The sequence below is a fragment of the Mauremys mutica genome, chromosome 8 (assembly GCF_020497125.1).
Source record: "Mauremys mutica isolate MM-2020 ecotype Southern chromosome 8, ASM2049712v1, whole genome shotgun sequence".
Classification (NCBI taxonomy): domain Eukaryota; kingdom Metazoa; phylum Chordata; order Testudines; family Geoemydidae; genus Mauremys; species Mauremys mutica.
In genome coordinates, this window is record NC_059079.1 from 59816251 (window position 1) to 59841261 (window position 25011).

At 48.6% G+C, this 25011-nt stretch overlaps 1 protein-coding gene and 1 long non-coding RNA gene across 13 annotated transcripts in view; one reads left to right on the forward strand and one right to left on the reverse strand.

The window, feature by feature from the left end:
- ASTN1 (astrotactin 1) overlaps positions 1–25011 on the forward strand; it is a 239963-nt gene that overhangs the window by 205698 nt on the left and 9254 nt on the right. For all 11 annotated transcript variants that reach the window (XM_045026814.1, XM_045026803.1, XM_045026804.1 and 8 more), the window contains 4 exons: positions 21190–21458; positions 22131–22264; positions 22973–23124; positions 24846–24981. In XM_045026814.1, the coding sequence (XP_044882749.1) occupies positions 21190–21458; positions 22131–22264; positions 22973–23124; positions 24846–24981 (691 nt within the window). The remainder of the gene's footprint in view (positions 1–21189; positions 21459–22130; positions 22265–22972; positions 23125–24845; positions 24982–25011) is intronic.
- LOC123375684 overlaps positions 1650–25011 on the reverse strand; it is a 28505-nt gene continuing 5143 nt past the window's right edge. The window contains exons 2-4 of one of the 2 annotated variants that reach the window (XR_006581558.1): positions 16153–16214; positions 4258–4373; positions 1650–3381 (exon numbers count right to left, since the gene is read on the reverse strand). This is a non-coding gene — a long non-coding RNA (uncharacterized LOC123375684). The remainder of the gene's footprint in view (positions 3382–4257; positions 4374–16152; positions 16215–25011) is intronic. The other variant, XR_006581559.1, reaches the window with a different exon arrangement.

Here is a 25011-nt window from a genome sequence, read left to right on the forward strand (position 1 = left end):
AACAAACAAAAGGAAGTACTACTTCACACAATGCACAGTCAACCTGTGGGACTCTTTGTCAGGAGATGTTTTGAAGGCCACAGCTATAACAAGGTTGAAAAAAGAACTAGATACGTTCATGGAGGATAGGTCCATCAATGGCTATTAGCCAGTATGGGCAGCGATGGTATCACTACCCTCTCTTTGCCAGAAGCTGGGAGTGGACAACATGGGATGGATCACTTGATGATTGCTGTTCTGTTCATTCCCTCTGAAGCACCTGGCACTGTCCACTGTCAGAAGACAGGATACCAGGCTAGATGGACCGTTGGTCTGACCCAGTATGGCCATTCTTATGTCCCATTCAGGTGAATGTTACAGGTTATGGGAGTGCCATTTACAGCCAGCAGGAATCTGCCTGACCTGTACTGCAAGGAGCAACAGTGCACTTGCAAGAGGTGAGCTAGACAATCTAATAGAGTGTTCTTATCTCTAAGTTTGGAGATTCAAACTCCTGGCTCTAAAATAAATAATGGGACTTGCTCCGTCCTGGCATGATGGAAACTCAGCTTCTATGCATGGGTCTGATTTGGGAAATTCACCTTTTTCTGACTCTGCATGGATCACTTGGATTCATACGGCTGTTGAAACAGGGGTTTTCCCAAAGCCACCTGTGACATCCTGTATCTCAGGGGACACCCTACACCCCCATGTTCATCTTTATAAAATGATTGTGTGGTATCCAATGCAAAGTTTGTCATGTGGGGTGTCTTCGGAAGGCTCATGATGCACTGAACATGGTTGTTATAGTGATGTTATAGTAATTGTTACAGTAAGGTTATAGGTTATAATTTCAGGTATTTAGTTATGAGCCTGAAAATATATCCTCGTGATTTAAAGCAAGCCCATGCAAAAACTCTCCAAGAACAGAGAGGCAATTCATACCTCGTCAGGGCATGGATTGGACAAAACCCAGCCCAGCCTCACAGGAACAATGGACACTGGCTTAGGCAGCAACGAAAGTATCTGTTAGACCCTCGAGGGAGTCACCTCCTTCCTTTGGTCAATTTGGGACTGCGATGAGGTAATGCTCACCTGACTCTGAAGTGAGGGGGAGGGGAAAGCCAAGAGGAAAGAAAGGACATGATAAAAGGGAGAGACGTTTGCCATGGTGGCTCTCTCTCTTCCACCTACATCTACAGACACGACCACCAAGCGACTGAAACGCTGATCAAAGGGGAGAGCTTGGCTGAAAAGCCAGCCTGTGGTGAGAAGCATCTAAATTTGTAAGGACCTTGGAAGTGTTAAGATCAGCTTAGAATGCATTTTGCTTTTATTTCATTTGACCAAATCTGACTTGTTATGCTTTGACTTATAATCACTTAAATCTACCTTTATAGTTAATAAATCTGTTTATTCTACCTGAAGCAGTGCATTTGGTTTGCAGTGTGTCAGAGACTCCCCTTGGGAGAACAAGCCTGGTACATATCAATTTCTTTGTTAAACTGATGAACTTATATAAGCTTGCAGCGTCCAGCACCCATAACTGCAAGATGGAGGTTCCCAGGGTTGTGTCTGGGACCAGAGATATTGGCTAGTGTCATTCGCTTGCAAGTAGCTGGGAACAGCTTACATGCCAGAGGCTGTGCGTGAACAGCCCAGGAGTGGGGGTTCTCACAGGAGAGCAGGGTAAGGCTGGCTCCCAGAGTCAAGGATTGGAGAGGCCTAGCAGATCACCAGTCCAGATAACACCAGAAGGGAATGTCACACCACCCTCTTTAGTATTAAGTCCACTGTGGTTCAGTGGCAGGATCTCTCTGAGCACAGCGACTTTTCTTTTTTCTATTTCCTCCCTTTTTCCCCTCCAGTCTGGGCTGTTTCACCGTGGTCTCTTCCTTTCTGCAGGTCTCGTAGTCTTCTCCTTCCTTCCTGTACAGTATCTCCTTTCAGCTTCTCTCCTGTTCCAACACTTATCACTTTCTCCTCTTAGCTTTTATTTGGTGAATGTCCAGATATTGATTGAAAAATTGCAAGAGACAAACCATTCTCTGTGGCTGCTGCTTTCCCCCTGCTCCTGCATTGCTGTCCCAAAGTGGTCCATTTCCAGCACAATGGGGAAACTAAATGCCCTTTCTTCTTTTTGGTTTAACAGGCTTGTTTTGTTTGCAGGGGTTTCTGAGTGAGGTTAGCACTGTCCTATTTCTTGGCAAAATGTTTAAACAGTAAATTCTGGTGAGCGTAGAAGATGGAGACAAACTGACTTATTAACGTAGGCACTGGTTCTTCTCTGACCCCCCTTGTAATGACTGCCAGTTGCACACATCACACTGTGGGCTGAAGTTCCAGGGAAGTGGCCTCTGGGGTGAATGTGCAGTCTGTGTAGATGGAGTCCAAAGGTTCCTGATCAGACTTAGCCCTCGGCTTTGTGCCTAGAGCAAATGCTGACTTTGAACAACTCAGTCCTGAGTAACTCTTCCTACTTCCTCTTCCTTCTCTCATGCTGCTTCCTGCCCAGATCAGCAGTACTGTAGAGGTCCGAGAGAGAAATTAAGTACATAATCCCTAGGGACAAGTAATAACAGCAACACAGTAGAACCTCAATTTCATGAGCATCAATCTTAACGAACGACCAATTATACAAATCATTTTTTCTTGGCCGGGGAAAAACAAATCACACAAGATGAAGAACAAGTCTCCATCTCTTCACATTCCAGTGCCTTCAGTGCATTGGAAGCCATTTTGCAGTGGTGTGAAGGACATGAAGATAGCAATACAGTGCACCATCCTGCAACTTAGGCACTGGACCTCCCGTCCTTTTGAGATCCTCATTATTATGATCTTTTTAGTTTTATGAACTCCTCAATCCCAGGTTAGTTTGTAAAATAGGTGTTCTACTGTAACTAGAACTGCTTTCATATGATCTCCAGCTACAGCAAAAACAAAGCCCTGAACAATGAACATCCTTCACCTAACTGCTATTGGTGATTTAAAGATCCCCCTACCACCCTAAGTGGTTGTCCTATAGGAACTCCTGAATCCTGAGTTGTCGATGATGCATGATTCCATGCTAAACCCCAGGGGCTAGTGTAAATGGGCATGACCCCACTGACATCAGTGGAGCTGTGGATCTGACCTCCTGCTGACCTCGTCCTCAGTGCCCCTGGGACGCTGCCATGTAATATCAACCCCTGGCAGCTCAATGTCACAGCACTGCAACATCTCTTGCTGTGACGTCCTCGCCGGCTGAAGCTGAAGAATGCAGGAGCATCTCCTCCATTTTAAGATGGAGGGATCGGTTTAATCCTTATGTCTCGTAGGGCCATGTTCTGCTCTCCATTGACTTCAGGAGCCTTACTCAGGCTTGGTGCTGGTGTGGCCCAGCGCACAGTTTGGCCACAGCGTCTGTCATAAACAGATAGTTAAGGGTTAATGTCTCATTTACCTGTAAAGGGTTAAGAAGCTCAGTAAACCTGGCTGACACCTGACCAGAGGACCAATGAGGGGACAAGATACTTTCAACTCTTGGTGGAGGGAAGTCTTTGTTTTGTGCTCTTTGTTTTGGGGGTTGTTCGTTCTCGGGACTGAGAGGGACCAGACATCAATCCAGGCTCTCCAAATCTTTCTGAATCAGTCTCTCATGTTTCAAATTTGTAAGTAACTAGCCAGGAAAGGCGTGTTAGTCTTATGTTTGTTTTCTCAACCAGTAAATGTTTCTTTTTGCTGGAAGGATTTTTACCTCTGTTTGCTGTAACTTTGAACCTGAGGCTAGAGGGGGTTTCCTCTGGGCTATCTGAATCTAAGTACCCTGTAAAGCATTTTCCATCCTGATTTTACAGAGATAATTTTTACCTTTTCTTTCTTTAATTAAAAGCTTTCTTTTTTTAAGAACCTGATTGATTTTTCCTTGTTTTAAGATCCAAGGGGGATTGGATCTAGACTCACCAGGAATTGGTGGGGGAAAGGAGGGGGGATGGTTAATTTCTCCTTGTTTTAAGATCCAAGGGGTTGGATCTGTGTTCCCCAGGGAATTGGTGAAGTCCCTCAAGGCAGCCCAGGGAGAGTAAGGTTTTGGGGGGACAGAAAGTGTGCCAGACACTGAAATTCTGGCTGGTGGCAGCTTTACCAGATCTAAGCTAGTAAATTGAGCTTAGAAGTGTCCATGCAGGTCCCCACATTTGTACCCTAAAGTTCAGAGTGGGGAAGGAACCTTGACAGCGTCATTTTCCAGTGTCGGGTGGTTGCCAGCTGGAAGGCAGAGAAATGACACGTGAATCCTACCTTTTTATGTCCGAGAAAATGACTGTCCTGTGCCGAGTGCTTCCTGTGGAGTGGGCATTCCGGCTAAGTGACATCAATGCGCTTTCCTTTGAAGTGGGAAGGATCTGTCAGCCTCTCTGTTCAAAGCAAATGACAGTGAGACAGGCCGGCAGATCAAAGTTCCCTTTCTCATGCCAGCCAGGTGGGTTTTTAATGGGTCCCTCTTTCATCGGAAGCACCTCCCACGTCCTCTGCCAGTTACATGAAAGAATAATCTAGGCTATAGTAAAGCAGGGAAAATCCATACTGTCCATGTGGGAGAAAAAAGGGACACCTCAGTAGATGCCAGGAGAAGCCCTGGAAGTTCAAGAACTACCCACCTATTCCCCTTCTCCTGCTGGGTGCGCTGGAGTTTCACAGAGAGGGCCACTGCCATGTCAGTCCATCCAGCTCTGGCAAACCAAATGGTCAGGAGAGATGCCCGGGGATTTGAATATCACCAGCTTTACTAAATCCTGAACACGTGGCTGCATAGCCACTCCTGGCAGTGCTGTGTGACAGCCGTTGTCTTGGCCAGCACACCAGGGACCGACCTGGAGACTTTCAGAGCAAAATATGTGAGCTGCTATAGCGTGAGCTACAGAACCAAGTCTCCCTAGCAGGGCCTGTAACCAACTTGTGTCCTTTGTGGATCGATACAGATGGAGACCAGTAACACTCACCAGTGGGTTACACTGGCCAGGGAAATGTTTCTCTCTCCGTCTGGATCCCGCGGACTCGTGGCAAAATGCAAAACACGCAGTTAACCTGCAGCAGTTAGAACTTTGCATTGCTGATTTGCATTTCAAGATAAACATGTCTCAGCTGTTTTTCAGCTCGCATTGAAATCAATGGGAATTAGGCACCTAGATACTTTTGAGGAGCTGGGCTTAAGTCTTCTAGCTAGAAGTTATAGCTGATCTATTAACCTCTTATGTGGATCAAGCACTAGAGGGGGCCAAAGACCCAGCTCTCCTACTGAAGAACCTGCTGAGTGTGTGTGCAAATGTTTGAGCAATTACACTAGAGTCCCTGGTTCTTTTGGGCCGGGCATGCAAGGACCCAGATTGCACTTCTTGCCAATGCAGGGTGATGGTAGGTAGATTAGGAGTCCTCACACCCTTCCCACAGAGCTATGAATAACCTGGTTGAAAGTTTTTACACTACTGCAGACTTACCTGACTCTGCTTTGGTTTGTCTCATGTCCCTTTTTATTTGCCCAGAGAGTTCATTGCAAAATACATGAGAACTGAGAGGCTGTTTGCAAAGAGCTGATTGGATCTATGTACATATGCGGTACATTTGCAGTGACTGCTAAGTAGTAAGAGACCTGCCAGTATTCCTTGTGAAGCCTGCTGCAAAATAGTTCTGGCCTAGTCTGGAAAAGAAAGGTGTGGAATCATTCTAAAGATCCATAGGCCTGCAAGCCACCTGCTGATGTTTGCAGGGAGCGAGAAAACATACTTCACATGCAGCAAAATATTCATTTGAGATCTTGTCCCAAACCACCGAGAGATGGAGCATTCCTGGGTCATTGCATGCATCCCACCCTCCCCATTTGTACCACTCACCTGGCCGATGACAGCTAGTGGCTAATGGCTGGAGAGACACGTTTTGAAATAGTCTGTGGGCCTTTCGAAACAATACTGACACTTCCCCTGTGATAGCCGGAGGTCGTGGGTTTTTTTAAACACTTAAATTCTTGCGATCCAGAGCATATGTTCTCTTGTGTTCTCTTGTTATCTTTTAATTGGTTTCTGTTATAAATTTAATACCAAGTGTTCGTGCCGGTGGCAGAGGCTGCTGCCGCTGTTGGAGCTGGGGATGGCGCATGGCAGCCTCAGCACTTCGTGTGTGAAGTCAGAGCCTCATTACTATTCCCATTTCCCACCCACCCTCCTGGCTGTTTCCCCACTGGGCAGCTCCTAGGCCGCAGATCTCCTGATTGCTCCTCGTGGTCGTTGTTTAGTTTGTGGTTGTTGTCCCGGATGCTCCAGGATCAGAGGCACAAGGGTACCAGGAAGAGCCTATGGGGCGCAGTTAGGGCTCAGCTCCACCTAGGGATTGTTGAGCGGAAATGTGGTGTCCTGTGGAAAGGATTTCACCTCTAAGCCATAGGGGTTTGCACGGGCCTTTGCTGCAGAGTGAGATAAACACAGGCTGGAGAGGGGCCGAAGAGTTTCTTGGGTCAAGTGAAAGAAAGGAGAAGGATGCCACCTTCTCCAGACTGGGAGACTCTAGCCACTGCTCATGTTGCCTTCTCCATGCCCCTCCAGCCTGTACAAAGAGGCACCGTCCATAACAGATTCCATTAATCACCTGCCCTCTCCCCATGTCCCTCTGCTATGGACCCCCAGTGCACTGAGCGTATCAGGAGGAAGCAGTGTTTTAGCTTAGGGGGCTGGGACAGCAGCCAGATAATCAGGGCAGCTTCTAAAACCATCACCGTCGAGCAACGCAAGACTTGTCTCCTTCTGAGGCAAACCAAGCCCCCCGATCCATGTCAGACCCTCCCCCCAGCCCCAAGAGTATGGGCTTTTAGTGGGGCAGCTGCCCCACTCTGACATGGAAAGGGTTAAAGCAAGCCAGAGAGGCTGCGCAGAGCCCCAGCCAATCATGGAAGGGCTTATCGGGAGCCAGTCAAGTGGAGGCTTGAAAGCAGCCTATCAGGGCCAGGCTGGGCCTTATAAGAAGGCTGTAGGGCAGTGAGGAAGGCAGTCTCTCCCTGGAGGGCAAAGGGAGAAGAACTGGCTCTTAGAGTAGGGGTGGGGAAACTTTTTGACCCGAGGGCCACATCTGGGTATGGAAAATGTATGATGGGCCATGAAAGCTCATGAAATTGGGGGTTGGGGTGTGGGAGGGGATGAGGGCTCCAGTTGGGGGTGTAGGTGGGGCCAGAAATGAGGAGTTCAGGGTGCAGGAGGAGGCTGGGACAGGAGGTTGGGGTGCACAGGGCATGTGGCTCCAGCTGGGGGTGTGGGCTCTGGGTGAGGGCTGGGGATGAGGGGTTGGGGTTGCAGGAGGGTGCTCTGGGCTGGGACCGAGGGATTTGGAGGGTGGGAGGGGGATCAGGTCTGGGGCAGGGGGTCAAAGATACAGGCTCCAGGTGGTGGTATCTCAAGCAGCTCCCGGAAGCAGCAGCATGTCCCCCCCTCCGGCTCCTACACGGAGGCGCGTCCAGGCAGCGGTTACCAGCCAATTGGAGCTGCAAAGGCAATGCTTGGGGCCGGGGCAGCGTGTGGAGCCTCCTGGTTGCCCCTATGTGTAGGAGCCAGAGGGTGGACATGCCACTGTTTTCAGGAGCCGTGTGGAGCCACAGCACGCGCGGAGTGGGACAAGCCCCTGACCCCGCTCCCCAGCTGGAGCGCCGGAGCATGGAAAGCCCTGGACCCTGGTCCCTAGCGGGAGCTCAAGGGCCAGATTAAAATGTCTGAAGGGCCGGATGCAGCTCCCGGGCCATAGTTTGCCCACCCCTGTCTTAGAGAAGCACCTAAAATAGAGCAGTGTTGGGCTGGGTCAGCAGAGGCTGGGAGAGCTCTAGGCTGACGACTGCCAGACTAGGGCCCTGACATAACGGGGCAGAGAAGGTGCTGGGGCTATGGGGAAGTGGCCCAGGGAAGTAGGTAGTAAGGGAGAGTTGGATGAGGGCAGTAGGTGGCTGCTGCTAGAGGGTCCCTGAGTTGGGGTCCAGAGTAGCGGGCAGGCTTGGGCCCTCCCCCTTTCCCCGCATTTGCCAGTGATGAGAGTGGCTAAGCCAGACTGCAGTTTGCCCTTGAAGGAAGGGGCTAGACTGAGGACCGCAGTGAGCCATTGAGGCGAGTGATAGAGCCAGAAGCTGCCGGTCCTCCAGAAGTGGGGGAGAGCCAGCAGAGCAGGCACAGCCGGAGGGCAGTGTCCAGAAGCAGACGCCGTGATCTGGGAGTGACATGGGTCCGACTGTGAGGACGACGGAGACCAAGAGAGTACTGACACACCACTAGTGACGGTGCACCGCTGAAAGAGCTAATTCCCAAACCAACCAGCAAGGAGGCTGGAATGAGACATCTGCTAATCCTCCGCGGCGCTTCCAGCTTGAACTGGAGAGCCTGTCTTCTGTTATTCCCCATTTTTTAATTTCTTCTCTCTCTGTGTGAATTCAGGGCCTGTTCACAGAGCACAGAGCCAGGTTTTCATGAGCTCAGCTCTCGTCTAGGCCGTAATAAGAGTGAGCTTGTCCAAAGCGCCCAGCAGTTGGCAGCTCCCGCTGTGCCATTGGCGGGTGGATTTTCAGAAGCTCCCAGCATCCAACGGGATGAGCTCTTTTGAAGATCTAACCACTTACTTTGAGGCCCAGAGAGGAGCTGAGTTCTTTTGAAAATTCTGCTCCATCCTGTGAGGTGATGAGCTCTCTTGTCTCCTGTTGATGGGAAGGATGTCTCCTGTTGATGGGAAGGTTGAGGGAAGGCTGTCTCAAAATGCTGGGCCTTGCCTTTTGCTCTGAAGGTGACAAGACTCTCAGCCATCCAGCCGTCCTGATCTTTCCCAGGAATGAGCCCCATATTTGTGGGGCCATCATTGTGAAAGCCCCTGCTCCTGCACACAGGTGAGTCGCTCTTGAGCTCTGCTGTTCCAGTGTGATGCAACTGTCGTGACAGATGACAGTCATGGAGGGCAAGGCTGTCCCTCAGGTAATTGGGGCTGGCCCCATCTCAGCTTGCAAAGATGGGAACCACCATTCCTTTTACACAGGCTGTCAAACAGCTATTGGAGGGGAACAACTTCTGGGCACTGCAGACCTGAGGTGGTTTCTGACCAGCTTAGGAGTCAAACGCTCCATATCCCAAACCCCTTTATGTTCTAGTTCTGCTAGATAGGCTGGCGTTGGTTTTGATGGTGGAAATACCTTAAAATAATACCTGACAGATTGAAGGAAATGACTCTTACAATATCTTGTGTTGCCACTTATTTAGTTACTAGTTGATGATGGTCTTGTTCCCTGATAGAACAGAAGACTTTCCTGACCTGCATAGCTGGTGTTTGTAAGTTATGGGCTGGGAGCTCAGAGCCTGTGCATGGGAACTTTTGCATTATTCTAAATGGAAATAAATAATAACATGATCATCCCCAAGGGCAAATTCACCTTGCTCCACTGTTGTGACTGTTACTGTTGCATTGGGGCCATCAGTTTACAAAATCTCCATCTCGCAAGCCAGCATCATCACCTTGCAATGCCATGCTGTCAAAAAGATCCTTAGAGATGTTTCAGGGACATTTTTGATGTCCTGCTAGCAAAGTTACTGGATGGCCTACTCAAAATCAGGACAGTCCTATGTGAATCTGGACCGCTGACTGCCCGATTATGGGTGGAATACTGTGCTCCACCATGGTCATTGTATTAGGAGACGGTCATCGTAAAAATTGAGAAGCTACTGCAAAGAGAATGTGCCAAGGACTCCAGGGTCTTGGGTATTGACTAGGACAGGGGTCAGCAACCTTTCAGAAGTGGTGTGCCAAGTCTTCATTTATTCACTCTAATTTAAGTTTTTGCGGGCCAGTAATACATTTTAATGTTTTTAGATGGTCTCTTTCTATAACCTATAATATATGTAACCCTTCTGCCCCTCTGAGTTGGCAGCAACAAGGGCCGGGTTCAGTATCCAGGGGTTCCATTTCAATAACACAATGCAAAACCGGCTCGAGCCTTCACCCAGTGACCTGGGACAATTACATACCACCCCCCCGGGCACCTCTAGGAGGCAATACTTCCCCACTCGCAAGCACAGAGTCCGAGTGTAGCAAAATCCTTTTAATAAAGGAGGGAAACAATGTGGCATCACGTTGGAGAAACACCACAAACAGAATTATAACACAAACCATAAGCAAAAAACCCACCTCCAAGTACATTTGGCAGTCTTTTCTCCCGTAGGGTCTTACGTCCAATCACCCCAAAGTCCACCAACCCAAAAGTCTCTGTTTCTGGTCAGTGCCACCCCAGAGTTCAAAAGTTTATCTGCAGAGTTTCTCCCCCTCCCCCCCCCAGCCTGGGTGGAAATGGGGGGGGGCACGCACACAGGGTGTTAAGGGGCACCTTACGTGGGCCAGGGCCCAACTGCTCCGCCTCTCCGTGGAGTTCTGCAGCAGCCTTCACCACGACCAGCTCCACTCCACTCCACCAGCTGTGCCGCTCCTCCAGCCGACCCGTGAGCCGCTCCCGCAAACCGCTCCGCTCGCTGTTCCGTGGGCTGCTCCAACGTGCTGCAAACTGCTCGGCTCTGCCAGCCGCTTAGCAATAGATCTTCAGGCTCCCCCACTAGTTAACACAGCACTCAGTGATTTCACCTCTTAGTGATTTTAGCTTGCAGTAAGGGAGCCCAGGTGCTGGTGCACCATTGGCCTAACATGAATTCAGCTCAGCAGCCTCTAGATGGACTCCTAATGGATTCAAAATTAGCTCTGCTCTTCAACAGTGGAGAGAGGAGGATGTGCAATTGGTATTCCAGGCCCTCAAAAGGGGCCCATACCATCAGATACACACACCAATCCCCAACCTCTCTCAATTCACTGGGTTTTGGCACCCATGTCCCTTGTCTAGCAAGCGCCACCCACCTGATGGTGAGACATCTCTGTCACAAAGCAGTCCCACAGTTCCTCATCCACACAACCAGGGCGACAACACTCCACTCCTCCCGCCCCAACAACAAAGAAACTGGGGATCCCAGAGCTGTCAAAACCACCATCCCAAGCTGCCGTGGGCCACGCCAGGCAGGGTGGGTGTGCCAATGCAGCTACCTGAAATTCCCTTCCACACAATTCACCACCAGATGTCAGGGCAGAGCCCATCCTGACTCTGCTTACATATAGAACTAAACTATTGTTGTATGTAAAGTAAATAAGGTTTTTAAAATGTTTAAGAAGCTTAATTTAAAATGAAATTAAAATGCAGATCCCTCTGGACCGGGCAGTGTGAGTGGCACTGAAAATCAGCTCGCGTGCCGCCTTCGGCACGCGTGCCATAGGTTGCCTACCCCTGGACTAGGATGTTATGTCCTTTGGAAAGGAAGAGATGCAGAAGGGCAACTCGGTGAGTTATTCAAAATCCCAAAGGGACAGGATTGAGAGAAGCGATGTGGCTGTTTGAAGTGAAGGGAAGGCCAAGAGCTCAAGGAGCTGGAGGTAAGATGCCTTTAGAGAGCATTGTTTATAGATTACAGACATTGCCCAGCAGAGCAGCAGGATGAACAGCTTTTAGACAGAGCTAGAAGAGTGTTTGTAAGGCAAAGGTATTGTGGGATCCAACTGCTAAGCCCAGCTGGTGGGAAAAGGAGGAGATGGGCTCTTCCTCTAGACCTTTATGTGCCCTCCATTATGTCCCACATCTGCCAAGAAGCCCCAGCTCCTGTTAGAATCATAGAATCTCAGGGTTGGAAGGGACCTCAGGAGGTCATCTAGTCCAACCCCCTGCTCAAAGCAGGACCAAACCCAACTAAATCATCCCAGCCAGGGCTTTGTCAAGCCTGACCTTAAAAACCTCTAAGGAAGGAGATTCCACCACCTCCCTAGGTAACCCATTCCAGTGCTTCACCACCCTCCTAGTGAAAAAGTTTTTCCTAATATCCAACCAAACCTCCCCCTCTGCAACTTGAGACCATTACTCCTTGTTCTGTCATCTTCTACCACTGAGAACAGTCTAGATCCATCCTCTTTGGAACCCCCTTTCAGGTAGTGAAAGCAGCTATTAAATCCCCCCTCATTCTTCTCTTCTGCAGACTAAACAATCCCAGTTCCCTCAGCCTCTCCTCATAAGTCATGTGTTCCAGCCCCCTAATCATTTTTGTTGCCCTCCGCTGGACTCTCTCCAATTTATCCACATCCTTCTTGTAGTGTGGGGCCCAAAACTGGACACAGTACTCCAGATGAGGCCTCACCAGTGCTGAATAGAGAGGAATGATCACATCCCTCGATCTGCTGGAAATGCCCCTACTTATACAATCCAAAATGCCATTAGCCTTCTTGGCAACAAGGGCACACTGTTGACTCATATTCAGCTTTTCGTCCACCGTAACCCCTAGGTCCTTTTCTGCAGAACTGCTGCCCAGCCATTCGGTCCCTAGCCTTTAGCAGTGCATGGGATTCTTCCGTCCTAAGTGCAGGACTCTGCACTTGTCCTTGTTGAACCTCATCATATTTCTTTTGGCCCAATCCTCTAATTTGTCTAGGTCCCTCTGTATCCTATCCCTACCCTCCAGCGTATCAACCACTCCTCCCAGTTTAGTGTCATCTGCAAACTTGCTGAGGGTGCAGTCCACACCATCCTCCAGATCGTTAATGAAGATATTGAATAAAACCAGCCCCAGCACCGACCCTTGGGGCACTCCACTTGATACCGGCTGCCAACTAGACATGGAACCATTGATCACTACCCGTTGAGCCCGACCATCTAGCCAGTTTTCTATCCACCTTACTGTCCATTCATCCAGCCCATACTTCTTTAACTTGCTGGCAAGAATACTGTGGGAAACTGTATCAAAAGCTTTGCTAAAGTCCAGAAATAGCACATCCACTGCTTTCCCCTCATCCACAGAGCCGGTTATCTCGTCATAGAAGGCAATTAGGTTAGTCAGGCATGACTTGCCCTTGGTGAATCCATGCTGACTGTTCCTGATCACTTTCCCCTCCTTTAAGTGGTTCAGGATTGATTCCTTGAGGACCTGTTCCATGATTTTTCCAGGGACTGAGGTGAGACTGACTGGCCTGTAGTTCCCTGGATCTTCCTTCTTCCCTTTTTTAAAGATGGGCACTACATTAGCCTTTTTCCAGTCATCTGGAACCTTCCCCGATCGCCATGATTTTTCAAAGATAATGGCCATTGGCTCTGCAATCTTATCGGCCAACTCCTTTAGCACCCTTGGATGCAGCGCATCCGGCCCCATGGACTTGTGCTCGTCCAGCTTTTCTAAATAGTCCCGAACTACTTCTTTCCCCACAGAGAGCTGGTCACCTCCTCCCCATACCGTGCTGCAGAGTGCAGCTGTCTGGGAGATGACCTTGTCTGTGAAGACAGAGGCAAAAAAAGCATTGAGTACACTAGCTTTCTCCACATCCTCTGTCACTAGGTTCCCTCCCTCATTCAGCAAGGGGCCCACACTTTCCTTGACTTTCTTCTTGTTGCTAACATATCTGAAGAAACCCTTCTTGTTACTCCTAACATCTCTGGCTAGCTGCAACTCCAAGCGTGATTTGGCCTTCCTAATTTCACTCCTGCATGCCTGAGCAATACTTTTATACTCCTCCCTGGTTATTTGTCCAATCTTCCACTTCTTGTAAGCTGTTTTTTTGTGTTTAAGACGAGCAAGGATTTCACTGTTAAGCCAAGCTGGTCGCCTGCTATATTTATTTTTCTTCCTACACATCGGGATGGTTTGTTCCTGCAACCTCAATAAGGTTTCTTTAAAATACAGCCAGCTTCCCTCGACTCCTTTCCCCGTCATGTTATTCTCCCAGGGGACCTTGCCCATCAGTTCCCTGAGGGAGTCGAAGTCTGCTGTTGCCAGTGACCTTGCTGGATTTTAGTGCTAAATTCACACGCTGCCTCCAGGTGTAGGCAGAAGCCATCAGGTCCCAACCCTCTCTTGTCTCATGCCTCTCTGGGCATTGCAAGCCTGGCTTGTCTCTACCCTCTTTACACTGATGGTGTTGTTCAGAGTCATATATGTACACAAAATCTGGATCCAGTCCCAGAACAAGCAGATAGCTGCTCCCCAGCCAGCCCTTCGCACGCACTACTCTCTCCCCCACTGCTAACAGAGATTAGAGCATCTTGAATCCTGCTGGGATACTTAGTTCCACCTCTCTCCGTGTCTTGTTCTCACTCGGCAGGTAGAAGCCAGATGCGCTCTGCCAATCCCGAAGCACACTGCTATGAAGCACACTGCCAGGGTTTTTTGGCTTTGCAGGAAGCTGGGCACAGGTGCTGTCTTTGCTGGGTGGAAGCCAAGGAGGCTGGAGAGCCTTTCTTCCTCTCCTTCTAGTGTGTTGCATCTCTTCTCCTTCTCTCTCTCTCGCTCTCATCTACCCACCCACCCCCATGTATGTGTAGTGAACCAGGACAGTGGGCTTAGTAGTGCCTGCAATTGCCCAGAACAGCAGCCACCTGCCCTTGCAATGCTCTAGGCCACTCTCACCCCTGCCTAGATCCTTTTGCAGCTTGCTCCCATCTCCAGCACAAAGAAGAGGCAGAGGGGAGGGAAAGCCAGGAAGAACAGGGGTTAATAGGCATCAGGGCCTAATCATCTCCTCAGATCCAAGCGCACCCCCACCCGTGAAGTCAGTAGGAGTTGAAGGAGGGCCCGATAGGGTGCTGGAGAAGGTACATTAGTTCAGCACATTCTTGCTGTTCGGGGTGATAGGGAGAGCTGTCTGGGCACCTCTTTGATGGAGCCCACGCTCTTCTCAGTTCCCTGTTCCAGATTAGGACTCTCTACACCTGATCTTGAGGGACACTTACTATGTCTGCTCAGCATCTAATACAGATCTCCCTTCTGGGTAGGATTTTCAGACGTATCAGCACCCAGCAGCTTACATAGAGAACATGCTCACACAGACAGCGGGAGCTGCTGGGTGCAGAGGTCTTTTGACAATCTGGCCTCATATTTTCAGAGCGCAGCAGCGGCAGGAAAAGCTCGCTGCCTTCCTTTTCAATCAAGAAGTTTCATTTGAAGATTTCCCCCTGGGTATATTGGGCTGTTTCGCCCCATGCAGTGTTATTCAATAGAAACTTCCCTTGAAAAGAAAGGCACTTCACTTAATTCACTCGTTAGTGGAGATTGTCCAGCTTCCGAGGACATGAGCCCATTGCCTCATATCAGCCTGCAGCTCATCTCTGTTGTTTGATCCAGGAGCTTTTGGAGGAACTATCCTGCACATTGCTGCAGGAGTGTAATTGATCTTAAATAGGTCTTTTAAATCATTGCTGTCATATGCTATTCCCAGGGCTGGAACAATTCATGGCATCACAGCACCACCTAGTGGTCTCTTTGCTGTAGGTTGTTTTAGCTGTTGAATGTATTGCAACACTGTAGGTATAGGTGTACCTGGTTAATAGCAAGCAGAGACCATTCAGAGTATCTCGAGCTACTTTGATATCATAGGAACTCTGCAAAACACTGCATTAAGAAACAATTCTGCTCCCCTCACCAAAGCGGTCTCATATAAATCAAAGTGATGTCAGTCAGCAATTTTAATCATGATTTAAATCAACAAGCAGGAACCCTTGATTTAAATCAATTTTAATCTTGTTTTGCATTTATACTTTTTAGTTGGTAACCATTAAAAGATGTTTATTCACAATGAAATACAGCCTTTTAATCAAATGTGGTATTACTCTTTGCTAACCAGGAGAATACACTATATCTATACGCATTTATTCATTCAGATTTTTATTATGTTGGAAAATGGTGAATGGCACATTGCTTATTTACATAATTTTTTACTTTATATTTGTGTCAAGACTCATTTGGCTGGAAATTGGATTTCAATTAAAAATGCACAAAAACAGCATTTAAAACAGTTTGTTATTGGTTAAATAAACCTACCTTAAGTGTGCTGGATACATAAGAGAAAAGTAATTATCAAAATACATTTTATATTTAAAACCAAGTGAAGTATTAGGAAAGAAGTATTATTGGTAGTTAGTGAATTTAATTGATGTGGTTATGTCCAAGTGCTAGTCCCTATGTGTGTTCCACCTGTGGGCACGCATCCACCCCATGCACCTGAGTCTGGAAAATCATGCAAGTAATGTGCGTCAGTCCATGCCTCTGCCCTGGAGCTCCTCGTGGTCAGCACTGAGGAGGGGATAAGGAGAGGTGTGAGCTGACTCTCTCCCCAGTTCGTTCTTACCACCACATGGCTTGATTCGGAATCCTCTGTGGCTGTAGCTATCTTCACATTGTCTCTCTTATCTGTAAACATAATTGTACATAGTTCTTAGTGGTTTTAGTACTCTCTCTATAGTTAGTGTAGACTAGCTTTTCCCTACCCTGAGACTCTGTTTCCCACCTCGGGGGGACTGTGCCCAGAGTTCTGGATTAAGAACTGTCTTCTGTCCTCCCTCCATCTTGGTCAGCAGTGACCACCAGCACTATCTTTACTGCTCTGAGGAGGCTCATATCTCCTCCAAGTGAAATATCTGCTTCTCCTTCCCTCCTCGGACCTGAGAGGGACAACAGCTCTGTCTGAGGAAGTACCTGATGGACAAAGCTATGAGACCCCAGTTGTATCCAGGCCCTTGAGCAGCATCCCTCCAAGCACTAGCTTCAGGGCAGAGGCCAGATCTAATAAAGCCAAAGACCCGTTGTCTTGGGTTCTCGAGAGTAGGGGATGCTCTCACAGACACAAGAACAGATCCCCTGCTCCCAAGAGAAAGGATCTCTCCCCGACTCCTTCCAAATCAGGTGAGTCCTCATACTCCAGTCCTAAAGACCTAGGCCCACGCAAGCCTCCCAGTCATGAGGGTAAGGCACTCCGGAGCAAGAAGCCAAAGGTATCAATTCCGGTACCAGCTAGTAAACTGAAGAATCAGTATCGGCCAGCACCGACAAAGAGCTCCAGGCAGAACCCTTCTCCCTTAAATGGTACGAGCCAACCACTAAGCCCATGGATACGCCAGATCCAACAATACCGATTACCAGGACCAGGGTGGATTGAGACTTATACCGTCCTGGAGGATATCTTCACTCTTCTGTACCCACAATCTCCTCTGCTTTCAGGTCCAGTCCTTCTGAGGAATGTTTCAACACCAGAAGTGGAATCCACGTCAGGGGGAAAGAGCTACTTCCCTACTCCATCCACAAGCAAGCAGCGACAGTACTGCCATGGAACCAGATTCTACTTTTTCCTCAATCTAATGTTCAGGATGAACCATCGCCTTCATGAACAAAGGCTAGCCTGGACAGGGCTTCTAGACTTTTCTGGACCCATCCTCCAACCAGACAAAACTACCATCCGAGAGACCACTGGTACCTGATGCCTTGGGGTCCCCCCAGCCAGCCTTCAAAATATACTGGCCCTGTTGGGGTCCATGGGATATGCATGGCACCCTGGATCTGTGTGAGAGTCTCACAGGCCCTCTTTCCCCCAGACAACAGCAACAGGCTCTGCCGGAGTATACAGAGGAGAAAGATGTCGAGAGCCAGATCCACTGGTACCAGCGTTACTCATGTGTGTATCATCATCCTCACCCAATGTGGCAATTGCCCCATCTTTGCCATCCCCACCTGATGACCAGAGACAATACAAGAACTCTTGCAGATGGTGACATCTGAACCTCAGATCCCATTTGAGGAAGTTACTGGCATGCAGCATACACTCTTGGAGCTTCTACAGCCCAGTGGACCCAATCATGTAGCTTTGCCAGGCTTTCATGGAACCAGCCAGGGTGGTATGGCACATGCTTGCATCATGCATCTGTATCCCCAAAGTAGCTGAGAGATTATACTTCGTCCCTGAAAAGGGGCAGAATTTTTGTTCACCTATCCTTCCCCCAACTTCCTAGTAGCACAAGCAGCTGTAGAAAGATCTGGGCCACCACACTCCAAGACCACATCTGCAGACAAGGGTACTAAACACCTTGATCTTGTGGGGAGGAAAGTGGTCATATCCACCAGCGTCCAGTTTAGAATCATTAACTTCCAGGCCCTGTTAGCTAAGTATGATTTTATGAACTACTTCATATTCTTGGAGTTTAAAGATACAGCTTCTTCAGGAGGAAAGGGCCAATTCTCAAACCTTTGTTGATGAGGGTAGACTCATGGCAACAACTTGACTCCACGCTGTGGTTGACGTGGCCGATACCACATCTAGAGCAACCACAGTAGTATTGTGGCGTGAATCATGGCTTCTCTCTTCAGGGTTCAAGGTTCAGAACAGCAGCATTTACCCTTTGAACCAGCTAATCTCTTTATTGAAAAGACAGTCAAGTCTATGCACTAGTTATGACTCCAGGTCAGCCCTCCACTCCATAGGATTTATACTCTGGCTCCAAAGACGAAACATCATAAAGAGGTGTATATATCAATGCCTCTTCTACAACCTTTCTACCACTAGCAACCATATGAACCACCGTGTAATTATGAGACGTTGCAAAAACCAAGGTACGCAGCTCCATCCACCTCAATGTCAGCCACCCAACCTCATCCACCGGTTAAAGGTCACTTTTGACAGGACGTTCAAGAGTTGCAAGCCATCATTGACACCATCCTCCTCTATTTCCCATACCTTTGGTGGCTGCCTAGTGTACATTTGTAAGGTGCCAACTTGGAGTTGCATCCATCCCTTCATGAAGTCCAAGCCACTTCTGAAAATGCAGCTTTTGGAACAGCAGCATTACAGTAATCTATATCACTTGCATCCTTGCACCGCCCCCCCCCCCCGACAACTGCTTACCAGTCACCCACATTTGGAGTACACATAGGGACCAGCTCGCAAAGAAGAAGAGGAGGTTACTTATCTATAATTGGACATTCTTCAAGATGTGTGGTCTCTCTCTGTATTCCACTACCCTCCTGCTTTCCCTTCTGCTTCAGATCATGATTGAATTAATGATTGAGAAGGAATGGTCTGCAAGATTTTAGAATTAGTAGATCTTATCCTCTTGTACTTTGTTTTTAGTTATTGCTTGGATATAGAAAACAAGCTTTCCTGATTTTTTTTCAACTGCCAGTCAGTTTCTCAACTTTGACTGAATTAGTCATTGAACTGAACCAGTTGAATAAGTCAAAATGAAGAAAATATTCTCGCTGCAGAAGAGGCTACTGCTATCAAAAGCTGGTTTAGCCTTTTAGCAAGCTGGTTCCAGGTGCTTAGCCAGTGACAGCCACCAGTTCAGTGATTTGACTTTCTTTAAACTTCGGCAGCAAATACAGACTGCTTAATATCATTTGTTAATTTGAATGGTTTTAATACATTATAGCAAGTTTAAGCCTTAACATAGGTTGTCAATTTCAAATTTAATTTTAAATAGGTTTATTTAAAAAATATTTAAATTAAATAATCTGATTTAAAATTTTAAAAATGTAAAGTTAAAAATATCTGATTTTCATTTATATATTTATTTTTGAATAAGTGATTTTTATCCACCTTTCCAACAAGTGTCACAACTAGATTTCTGAGAGAGAACCAGGAGAGAGGCTTTTGGGGAGGAAAATAAGATGGTTCTTGTAACTATTGCAGTGCTCCTTTTTGGCTATTAATAAAAATGGGACTTGCATACAATGTTAACTACTTAATAATTAGGCTCAGCAGGATTAGATTTTTTTCAGTAAATGTTGATTTCACCATATAAACACAAACCGATGAAAAAACATCTCCATCAATGATAGAAATTTACAGATAGGCAAAGTAAGTACTTACTAGAGTTTGTTTGAAGGATAGTTATTTTGTATATTTTGACATTTTATGTTGACAATTTGTGTTTTTTAACAATTGTAAAGCTGTAACTTTTTGAATCGCAATGTCTGTCATTAAATAACTATTATCTAACCCCCCATAATTGCTTGCAACTGTGAACATTTAATACAAATAGAAAAAATGCTTAAAACTCATAATTCTGCACAACTGTGAAAACTGAAATAGATAAAAATTTAAAAAATTGATCATGGACTCTTCAGGCTAGAAGACAAAGGTATAATGAGATCCAATGGCTGGAAGTTCAAGCTAGAAGAATTCAGGCTGAAAAGTAGGTGCCCGTTAGGGTAATTAGCCACTCGAACAGCTTACCAAGGGTTGTGGTGGATTTTTCCATCACTGGCAATTTTTCAGTCAAGGTTGGATTTCCCCCACACCTCCTTCTCCCAAAAGACATGTTCTGGTTCAAACATGAATGAATTCTGGGAAGTCAGTTATTTACTCTGACCTCCTGTAGGATCACAGTGTTCCCTCTGGCTGTAACATCTTTGAAACTATGAACCCTGCCAAGCCTATTAATAATGATAAATAAATAATAATAATACTTTTGTGATGTTTTCCACTTCTAGATTCCAAAGAGCTTTACAAAGGTTGGTCAGCATCATTATCCCCAATTTTACAGATGGGGGAAATGAGGTACAGAGAAGTTCATGCCAGAATTTCCAAAGGAGGGGACTGATATTAAGTTCCTTTTCTTTAAATTCAGTGGGCTTTGGATCAGGTGTTCCTAGTTGTCTTACATAAAAGCCTAAAGTGAAATGCATGATGTTGAGACTCTGTGCTACACTCCCCTCTAGTGGGTGGAATGAGAGCTGATGAAATGCTTGCTTTGAATTTATAATGCTCCCCCCCTCCAAAAAAAGTTTTAATGTTTTAAGTTGAAAAAAAAATCTATTCTTTTCACTCTGCTCTTACCCACAAAGGGCTAGAAGGATTTCCCTTAAACCTAACAAGAACTACTCCTGGGCTTGAGACCAAGCATGGAACGTTTCACCCCAAAAGGTGGATTTTTAAGGAAGTTCTCGGGATGTGAAAGCAGGTCCAAGTGGAAGCCAGAATAAACCTTTACTCTCACTATGCCCCCCGCCCCATCTACAGGAGAAAGGCTCCTTCCATTGGAGATTTCAATCACTGCAGATGAATTCAGTCCACTTGCAGATAACCTGGGGACTCGGGCTCTGCACATGAGCGGCATGGAGGGCAGCTGGGGAAGCAAACCCCCAGCTGGAGGCCAGGATGTGCGGAAATGGAAGCACAGAGACGTTTAGGTCACTTGCCAGTGACAGAGCAGGGAAAGGAACTCAGAGGTCATGATGCCTGGTCCCTGGTTTAATCACCAGTGTATTTCCTGACTATGAAGTGAAGTGTGGCCATCTATGGTACTGGAAGAGCCATGGGCTATAGAGAGAGAACAGGTGAGGGCATTATGGGTTGGCCTGATTTCCCATCCCCCCTCTTTCTCTCATTTCACAGGCAATTCCCCCTCTGACGAGTCCGAGGAGCGAGAGCGGGACCCCAAGGTTCTCACCTTCCCCGAATACATTGCCAGCCTGTCCGAGTCGGGCACCAAGCGGATGGCAGCTGGGGTCCGCATGGAGTGCCAGAGCAGAGGCCACTGCCCCTCCTCATGCCCACTTTGCCATGTGACTTCGAGCCCAGACACGCCAGCCGAGCCAATTCTGCTGGAGGTCACCAAAGCAGCACCCATCTATGAGCTGGTCACCAACAACCAAACCCAGAGGGTGAGGAGCGGGCTGCTGAGAGAGGGGTAGAGTATGGCAAGTTGTGATTGGCTGAGCTGAAGTTATTAGCAGCGAATGGCTCTGGCAGGCCTGGAATGACAGCCAGCCCTTGTGTGGCGTGGCTGGCTGGCAGCATTACCGCTTGGCCTTTCCACCTCTCCTTATTGAGCCAACCTGATGTTTGCCGTGTGGAGCGCGTAGGTACAGCTTAAAGGGGTGTAGCACGTGGTGAGGAACAGCCAGAGAACGTCCCAGAGACAGGCATCTGCCTTGGCAGGGCTGCGTGAGGTCACCATAGTGACCAGGCACTTGGCACACTGCCATCCGGCTTATCAGGTCAGAGCACCAGCCACCATTCAGCATGTGCAGGAGTAAATAGACCCAGGCCTGGCTCAGCAATTGCCACTTGAAACCAGCTGCAGATGGGTGAAGGCTGAATGCCTCTGCCTCGTCCCATGAATGGCCCCCATCCCTTTTGACTTCTCTCTGTGTCCCCTCTTTGCCAGGAGGTCTCAGAGCTCCCAGCTGCTGACAGTGCGCTCAGGGCTGTGGGGGTAGCGGCATGCACAGAAAGTTACAGGTTTTCAGGTGCCAGCGGCACAGCAGGTGAAGAGGGTGAGGGTGGGGTGCCGTTCCTGCTTGCCTGGCCCTAACCCTCCTTCTCTATCTCAGCTGTTACAGGAGGCCACCATGAGCACCCTGTGGTGTTCCGGGAGTGGGGATGTCATTGAAGACTGGTGCCGGTGCGACTCGAGTGCTTTTGGCGCCGACGGGCTCCCGACCTGCGCGCCCCTCCCACACCCGGTGTACGTCTCTCCCACGCTGATTTCACCCCTCCTCTGCAGAGATTATTCCTCTTGAAGAGGACTTCGGTGCTGGTGCAAGGTGCCGGATCCAGAGGCCCAGAACCAGCATGTAGCTGGAAGCTGGGGTGGCGACAGCAGCTTGAGCTTCCCCCACTCCACCCTGTAGAAGGCCTTGATCCCTGATCCCGAGTGACAACCTTCTGGCGTGCGGGGGAGTTGAGTGTGGCATAAAGGTTTCAGCAGCACTCGCTTGAAACCAGCTGCCTTCCCCAGGCAGGGCTGAGCGGTCTCAGAAATCAGTGGGACGTCTGCACAAATGAAAACTACACCAGGCTTGACTGATGTTGCAGCTTTCCTCCCAAGTGCAGGAGCAACTTAGGCGCAGGATGGGCTGGATGAGGAGGGGAAGCAGCTGTCCCTGTGCTCTGTGCACTGGCTATTCTGGGCTGCAGGCAGCCATGCAAGGCTCCCGCCAGTCACCTTTGCCCCCCACCCTACAGATCATGTCTTCACAGCTCTGCTTCCTGGGAGGCACAGGGCATAACCCAGCCCATGAGGACAGTGAGTCTCCAGTAGCTCAGAGGGAGCAATGGGTGGAGCCAGCCCCACACTGAAGAGGGTTGGGAAGAAAAGAATGGCACCGTTAGGGGCGGGTGGGAGCTGCCTATTTACAGGTCCTGACCCACCTTGGTTTTCCCTCTTCCTCAGGCTGCGGCTCTCCACGGTACACGAGCCCAGCAGCACCTTGGTGGTGTTGGAATGGGAGCACTCAGAGCCGCCAATCGGAGTGCAGATCGTCGATTACCTCATCCGTCAGGAGAAGATCACTGACCGGATGGATCATTCCAAAGTGGAGACGGGTGAGGGCAGTGACGGAGGGTGCTGCTCCTCCAGCAGCCAGAACGGGGCTCTGCTCGGGCTCTTCCTTTGCTCTGGGGGCGGGGTGGCACTGGCAGCCAATAGAGTTCATTCCTGGCTGGATGAGGAACACCCTCATCAGAGCTCTGCCTTTTGCAGCATTGGCTTGGTAGCAAAGGGTGAAATCAGGAGCAGAATGCTTTCAATGGTGAGGGGTGGGCCCCCATCCAGCAAAGTACTTAAGCCCAGGCTGAACTTTAAGCCCACGCTTAAATACTTTGCTGGATTGGGGTCATAGCTGCCTGTTTTCGCTTACTTGTGGCATTCCGAAATCCATCTCTTATTGGTCTGAAAGCCTGTACCCTAAATTCCTCCTCAAGGTTATTTCTGAACTCCATGTATCTGTTTTCTTCCCGAAACCCTGTGCCTCTGCTGAGGAGAGGAGACTTCATTCCCTTGACCTCAGATGTGCCTTAGCGTTCTACCTGCAGAGAACCAAATCTATCAGAAAATCACCTAGTCTATTTCTTGCCATAGCGCAAATGTCACTGGGACAAGCTATATCCTCTCAGGGACTCTCTAAAAGGATTCCTGGATGCATCATGGTGTGCTCACAATTAGCACATATCACTCCACCAGAGCACATGCTGCCTCTCCAGCATCCTTGCAGGAAGTACCATTACTGGACACATGCAGAGCGGCAGACTGGAGTTCCAGTCACACATTCCCAAAACAGAATACACCAGTTCGGGCCTCGGCTGCGGATGCCACAGTGGGAACTGCAGTCTTCAACACACCTGTCTTGCCAGCATCTTCTCAACCTCCTCCTGACAGAATACTCTTGTCCACCGCCCACGCGTGGGATACACATAGGGACCAGCGCTCGAAGAAGAAGTGGAGATTACTTAGCAGTAACTGGAGGTTTTTTAAAATGTGTGGTCCCTGTCTGTATTCCACTGCCCGCCCTCCTTGCCCTCTGCTTCCAATCCTACTGCATTCGTGGTAAGAACAGGAACCGCAGAGGCATCAACCTGCACTGGCTCTTATTCCCTCAGTCTGGGGACGAGGAGAACTGTGTGGGCCAACAGACACCACTTGTTAGCATTTCCAGCCTCGGGTGCATTCCCACCCATGTGTGGAATACAGACAGGGACCACCACGCATCTCAAAGAACATCCGGTTACAGGCAAGTAACCTTCATTCACAATCACACCAGTCTCCATCTTCACTTCTTATGCCGGAGACTCAGTGATTGGGAGGCTATTTGTATTTCTCTGTCTGCAACGGGGACACTAAGGCTTTTCCTCAGCTGAAAAAGCTCCATAGAACTTCCACTTGCCCCCTAGCAGAGAGGTCACTGGCCTAAGAGCCTTGATCGTGTGCTGCAGCTCAGGGTCAAGGCAGGACAAAAGAATAACATAAACATTTTTCCTACCCTTCCCACCAATGCATTTTCTCCCCTTCCATAGCTCCCAATTGGCTAATGTCACACCGGAGGCAGTGTACGATGCACCACTCCAAATCACCAATAGTCAGCCTGTTACAAGGTCCTTTCCTCATTGCTCCTGACCCTCCAGGAAATGTCTGATCCGTCACTAGGTATCGGGCTCGGTTGGCCGGTCTTGTGACCCATTGTAGCCTCTCCTCACCCATTGTCCCCTGCTTAGGTTCTTGGGCATGGGAAGATAATTGCCTAAAATCTCCTTTTTCCCTCTTTCCCTAGAGACGGTGCTGAGTTTGGTGGATGACATCATCTCCGGAGCCAAATCCCCCTGCGCAATGCCAGCACAAGTACCTGACAAGTTGTCCACCACCATCTCCTTGATCATTCGCTGCCTGGAGCCTGACACCACCTACACGTGAGTGGCACCGCTGTTTTTGATTGGCTA